At 46.8% G+C, this 6,745-nt stretch overlaps 1 protein-coding gene across 1 annotated transcript; it reads left to right on the top strand.

Annotated features, from left to right (window-relative positions):
* Positions 1-2,383: 2,383 nt before the first annotated feature.
* Positions 2,384-3,640, top strand: LOC102868987 (chromosome unknown open reading frame, human C6orf15). The gene is made up of 2 exons (XM_006896274.1): positions 2,384-2,450; positions 2,691-3,640. Exons 1-2 carry the CDS (start codon positions 2,384-2,386, stop codon positions 3,638-3,640), a joined length of 1,017 nt encoding a protein of 338 aa, XP_006896336.1.
* Positions 3,641-6,745: the final 3,105 nt, after the last annotated feature.

Consider the following 6,745-nt stretch of genomic DNA (forward strand, 5'->3'; position numbering starts at 1 on the left):
ATATATTTTGGATGCAACACTTCATCTTACACATTTTGGGTATGTTGCTAGCAGAGGCTATTCATTGGAGAAGGACATCATGCTTGGAAAGGTGGAAGGATGGGAAAGGAGAGGAAGAGCCTTAAGAGATGGATTGATACAGTTACTGTAACAATAAGCTTGAATGTGTCAGAGATGATGAGGATGACACTAGATAGTACAAGCGTTAAGATCTGTTGTTCATTGAGTCTCCTTTATTTACTCACTCAACTTGATCACACTCAACAACAACAACAACTGTTAGGTGGGCTCGAGTGGCCTAGTGGGTAAAGAGTTGCACTGCCAATCCAAAGTAGGTTTATCAAATCCACTAACTGCTTCTCAGGAGAAAGATGGTCATTCTCCTCCGGTGTCAATCTCTCTCCAGCCTCTGAAAACCTGCTGGAGGGTCAACTGTGAGTGAATTCCAATTTAAACAGTAAGAGAGAGACCTTTATTGTTAGTTGAAAACATCTGCTTATGAATACATGTAGTCTTCTGTCATAGGCAGAATGCTGCTCTCTCCAAAGATATCCACATTCTGATCTTTGGAACCTGTATTATTTAGGCTACAAGGCAAAGAGATATTAAGGTTGCAGATGGAGTTTGTTTATCAATTGACTTGAATAAAGACATTTTCCTGAATTATTTTAGTGGACCCAATGCACACTTGCTAGGGTGGCCTGGGGGGGTCTGGGAACCTGGCACCATCCCACCTTGGCTTGCCAGAGCTGTAAATGTCCTTGCCTTCCTCTGTGGGGTATGTGATTCAAGTCTAGTCCTGTTGTCGCCCTGGGCATTACCTCAGTAACCCCTTAATAAAACTCTTGCATTCCCATCCCAGAGTTGGGCAGCCTCTTTCTTTGATCTTTTCGACACCCTAGGGCAGATTTCAAGCTACTAGTGCAAGCTTAGACAAACTTAGGTGTGGGGGGAAGGAAGTCAGAGTAAAACAAAGTGAGAAAATCTTGGCCTGCTATTGCTGCCTTTGAAGATGGAGGAAGGTGCTTTGAGCCCAGGCAGTTGGTTGTTGTTATTGTTGTTATTGTCATGTACCATTGCACTGATTACAGCTCATGGCAACCCTATGAACAACAGATCTGAATGTTGCCCTGTCCTAGCCATCCTCACCATCTCTGACACACTCAAGCATGTTGTTACAGTCACTGTGACAATCCATCTCATTGAGAATCTTCCTCCGGCAAAGAAATGAATTCTCCCTGTGAGTCTTCAGAGAGAAATGCAGTACCACCAACATCTTAACGTTCAAATCAATGTTTTGGTTTTCTAGTATTCTATAACAGAGATACCACAAACAGATGGCTTTAGTAAACAGAAATTCATTTCCCCATGGTTTAAGAGGCTAGAAGTCCAAATACAGAGGAAGGCTATCTCTTTTTATCTTTTGGTTCTAGAAATTTCCTTGTATAAGATTCTAGGCCCAAAAGATATGCTCTCCTCCTAACACTTCTTCCCTGGTGAGTTCCCCCAACCTCGCTCGGTTTTCTTCCCTTTTATTGCTTGTGAAAGAAAAGGTGTTGTAGGCCATAACTCAGGGAGATTCTATGTCAGATCCTGGCTATGTAACACGATTAAGGGTGTTCCATCCCACCCTTAATCCCTTTACCACTATTTGGCATCACAGGTGAGTGACAGAGGATCATTAAGTAACTTCCACATTACATCAGCTCAGACACACACCTTTGGGGGACACAATTCAATAGATGACACTCAGTGTGACCCATTTTGGACTTCTAATCTCCAGGAACATAACTGGTGTTGTTTGAAACGATTAAGTCTGTGATCATTTGTTAAAACAGAGATAAAAAAATGAATAAACTGTCATCTCTTGAGGTTGGAAGCCAGATCTGTCTTCCTACAGGAGCTCAGTTACCAGGATCAAGGTGAAAGAGCTAGAAGGATGCTTTACATAAAGGTCCTTGTGGAGAGTGAGAGTGGGGAGGATTTGGAGAAAGATCAAGGAGAGAGAAAAGAATTAGATGTTTCTATTGTGGAGAAGATGCTTCAAAGTGCTTGGGACCCCAAAAGAGGATGGTCCTCCTGTGCTTGATGTAGAGAATAAGGGATCAGTAGAGGTGTCCACCTGTGATGAGCTGTGAGCCAAAAATACCTGGATCAAGAAGGGGTTGGAAGCTAAAGGAAAGTCTCCCAGGGTGGGGAGCCACCCATCTTCCTCTGTTCAAGTGGCATCTGTTGCCACAGACTGAATTAGAAAGGAGAGTGGAATGTGGCGATTTATTGTCTCTAAACCACTAGCCCAGCCTGTTTTTGATGTCCCCCGCCCCAGGAGCAGGATAAAGGGCCGTCCGTCCTGGGGCTCAGGGAGATGCTAGAGCAGAGCACGATGCAGGGACGAGTGACAGGGAGTTGGGCTCTGCTGGCCTTGCTCCTGGTCTGTCTTCATTTCCCAGGTATGAAGGTGGTACTCAACTCTTGAGCATGAGGTTACTGGGGTTCCCAGGGGAGGGGACTGGGGCTCCTGGGAGAATTAGAATAAAGGGCAAAGATACAGGCCGGAGGGATGCACACTTGGATCTCAAGGGAAGTAAGAGCTGGAGGAGGCTAGGGATGGGAACCAGGGAACTCGAGAAGGCAGGGCAATGGGGCTAACAGCAGAGGCCACTGTCTACTTTATCTTCCCTTTCTCTCAGGTTTCCTTGCTCGAAGCATCAGTGAACTGGAGGAGAAAGGTCCCCAAGACGTGGGTACCAACTTGCCTCTGGTTGGACAGCCTTCGTTGGCCAGGTCTTCTGACTCTGAAAATGCTCAGCCCAAATCAAATGCTGGATCTAATGGCTTAGCAAGGAGTTCTTTAAGGGCTAAGGTGTCTCCCTCTGATGCTTCTCAAGCTGCAGGAGGTCCTAGGGTGCAGAATTTGCCCTTATCCCAGGGGTTGCCCTCTGTGAACACCTGGCCCCCTGAGGGTCCTTGGCCAGGGATGGCTCCTGTGGTTGAGGATTATCCAGAGGACATGCTGCTGGAAGGACCGCCTTACTTTACTGAGGATGTTGCCACCCCTCTGAACAGTAGCCCTTTGCCTGAAGTCTCTGCGGCGTACTCTGCAGGTGCCTCTCCAGAAGCATCCCTCCTCCCCCAGGACTCTGAACCCAGAAAGCCACGTTGCTCTAATCTCCTGGGAGCCCTGGGGGGAGTCGTTGGTCAGCGTCCACCCTGGTCTCTCATCAATAAACTCCGTCATCCACTTCAGCCTGGTCACCCCTGGGAGATCCTGAATCCCGGCGCGTCCTGGGGAGGTGGGCGTTTTGGCACAGGCTGGGGAACAAGGCCCATGCCACTCCCCCAGGCGGGAATCTGGGGTGCCAATAATCAATACCCAGGTACAAGTTGGGGCAATCCCAATCGATATCCAGGGGGCAGCTGGGGCAATGCCAATCGGTTTCCATGGGGCAGCTGGGGCAATGCCAATCAGTATCCATGGGGAAGCTGGGGCAATGCCAATCGGTATCCAGGGGCTTCCTGGGGGAGCAGTCATCTACCCCCAGGAGCCACTAACCAAATCCCCCCCAGAACTGGCCATCCCTCTGGCTCTTCTTGGAGCATCCCAGCTGGCCTCCCCAGTTCCCAGTACCCCAGGACATAGTGGAGTTAGGAGTCTTGACCCCTGCCCTTCCAGTGCCACCTGAAGCAAGATTCAGGAACCCTGTCTCCCAGTGTTACCCCCGCTTCTCTGTTCCTCCCTTGTCCCCCTTTGCTGAGCAACAATAAAATACAAGCAGTTGTGGAATGTTGCTTTTCTCAGTGTCTTTCTTTCCCTCCCCTGACCATACACTGAAGAACATCTTGTCCTTGGAAAAGGACATCTTGCTCACAAGGGTGGAGGGTCAGCAAGAGGAAGACTCTCAATGAGATGGATTGATGCAGTGGTTGGAGCAATATCCTGAATGACGGTGCAGGACAGGTCAAGGTGCAGATCTGTTGCTCACAGGGTCACTGTGAGTGATAGTCAACTCAATGGCACCTAACAACAACAACAACATCCATCCTGAGTCCTTCTTTGGTCCCCTTATCCAGAGGCTCCACTATCACTTCCCTGTCCTTTGCAAAAGATCAAAGTCCAGGCGTCTGAGGGTGGAGCTTCCTAGTCTCACCCTGGCCCAGTGGGTGCGAGAGCTGAGCCTAGAACTTTCCTGAAATCTGACAAAGGGAGGAGAGGAGTGGGACTAATCAAGATGGCCTGTGGTTGGAGGAGGGACGTGTCCAGGGCGTTGGCACCAGCTGAACACCTTCCAGTTCCCAGAGACATAGTCAGAGAAAACCATGCTGTTGACACTTCTCTCCTCCCTAAATGTTAAGCTTCTTAAAAGTGGGTCTCCTCCCTTACACACATCATTTGGCACATTGTGGCCCTGAGAATCGCAGTCTTTGAACATTTACCGAACAAATAGTGGACCTTGATAAAGGAAGAAAAGAAAGGGAGAAGGAAAAGGGAAAGAAAAAATGTTGGAGCCAACAAGCCCACCTGCAGAGGCGTTTGATGCTTTTATTCCCGAGGGATGATGCGTTCTCTTGCTTTAGTCACACTGTGGGCTCACCACTGCCCTCCCTTTGACTTTCCCAGGAGCTGTGCATCCTTGTACTGAAGTTAGAGGGAGAGAGGAAGGTCACTAGCAAAGTACACATGGGAGTTGGTGGGAACCTGCTGGAGGTGCTGTTTCCAGAAAGACCCATCTTTGGCAACAGTCCTTATTCTCTGTTCCAGGCGTGCCTAGTTCAGGTGAGTGCATCCTCCCCACAGCCTGTGGAACACCCCAGGTTCCAGGAACTGGGCTCTCTGGAGGAAAGGAAGCAGGAGGAGGCAAAACACGAGTGCTGGAGATGATTCCATGACTATCTTCACTTATTGTCTGGCCCAGCTCCATGGCTGCTGCCTCTCTGTTTTGAGTGCTGTGCCACCTAGGAAGCACATGGCCCAGTAGCAGCCATATGTTTCTTCATTTTCACTGGCTAGTATTTAGAAGTAGTGTCAGGTCTTTCCCCCTAGTTTTAGTCTTCCGGTCCATCATAAAGAACTCTACTGATATTTGAAATACTAATGTCACAGCTTCTAGTATTATAGCAGCATACAGACTATGACAGTAAAGCAAACAGACAGAGAAGTAGTGGCTTCTCTCAAGAACTAACTCTTATTTCACTATTAAAATCTGTGTCTGTACTTCCTTCTCTTTCCCCTACATTTGTAGAGTGTAAATGACATAGGACATTGTTTTATTTTAGTGATACCAGTGTCTGGCCCATGGCAGACAATCAGTAATCAGTAATCACTAAAAGATGGATGAATTCTTTCTTTGTCTTTTAGTTGAGCTTCCCCATTTTCTCTCTTCTTTCAACCCATTTCTGAGCTGCACTCAGAGTCTAATCGTGATACAGGGATCTGTTACGGCCTTTCCTGGGCCTCACTGGCATTTCATTACACACCTCACAAAGGCACTCACCTCATAGAATCCTACACATTTAACTCACTATTTGAGAGGAAAAGTGGAGGTGTGCTTGGCTCTAGCGAAAGGCTGGAAATGTAAACTTACCTGGCAGTTTCGTAAAAGAAAACCTGACTATGAGATGGCTCTGCTCTGTCACATCAGGTGGCACTGAGTAAAAAATCAGATTGATGAAACACAACAACAACAAAACCAACAACAATCTGTGATGAAAGGCAACATAAAATCTTCTCAGTTTTACTGATGAAGAAATTGAGGCACAGAGAGATCATACAGTTAACCTAAGTGTTGTATGTACACCATTAATATGTGATAATAACTCAAAACCCAAATTTTTTTCACTAGCCATCCATACAGTGTTCAAGAACAATATGCAATCAAAAATCCAAACCCAAAACCCACTTAATTTTTACTATTGTTGTTGTTAGGTGCTGTTCAGAGTGACCGCATGCACAATAGCTCTGAATCCTGTCTTATCCTGAGCTAAACTTTTTGTCTCTGACACCCCATCCCTATTACCCTAGTTACCATGTCAATCCATCTCTTCGAGGATCTTCCAGTCTTGTGCTGTCCTTCACCTTTCCAAGCATGATGTCCTTCTCCGAGGATTGGTCCCTCCTGGCAACATGTCCAAAGTTTGTGAGACAGAGCTCCAAAATTCTTGCCTCCAAGGAACAACTTGGTTTCACCCTCTCCAGGACAAACTTATTTGTTTTCTTGGCGGTCCACGGTATGTTCAATATTCATCTCCAGCACTGCAACTCACAGGCATCAATTCTTCTTCTGTCATCCTTGGTCATTGCTCTCTTAGTCATATGCTCTCCGAAGCATAGTAATCAATTGTAGAGATCACGACTTGGATCAGGCACACCTTAGTTGCCAAATTGACATTATTGTTTTTTAGCACTTTGGAAAGGTACTTGACAGTAGATTTTCCTAATGCAATTAATTTTTTTATTTCCTGGCTGCTGGTGCCAAGAGTTTTGATTGTGGAGCCAAGAAAGCCAGAGTTGTTAATAATCGCAATCTCTTCTCCATTTATCATGGTCTGGTGGTGAGAGTCTTTGTCTTCTTGATGTAATGTACATGACACTGGCTGAGGTACTTTCATAGATACGCTTCTAGCTAACCATCATGACAATTCTCCTGGGTAAGCCCTGATGGGCCCCTGAACAGAGGAGATACTGATGCCCGGAGATGGAAGCGAGCTGAGGGTTGCACAGAGGTAACACTGAGCAGTGGGAGTCAAG

This window comes from Elephantulus edwardii, unplaced genomic scaffold (genome assembly GCF_000299155.1).
Source record: "Elephantulus edwardii isolate Elephantulus edwardi_28Jun2011 unplaced genomic scaffold, EleEdw1.0 scaffold00184, whole genome shotgun sequence".
In the NCBI taxonomy this organism is placed as follows: domain Eukaryota; kingdom Metazoa; phylum Chordata; class Mammalia; order Macroscelidea; family Macroscelididae; genus Elephantulus; species Elephantulus edwardii.

Excerpts from the sequence above, each read along its gene's own strand:
- LOC102868987 (XM_006896274.1), top strand. The coding sequence starts at position 2,384 with ATGCAGGGACGAGTGACAGGGAGTTGGGCTCTGCTGGCCTTGCTCCTG. Across the intron at positions 2,451-2,690 it reads GGTCTGTCTTCATTTCCCAG|GTTTCCTTGCTCGAAGCATC; the intron begins GTATGAAGGTGG and ends CCTTTCTCTCAG.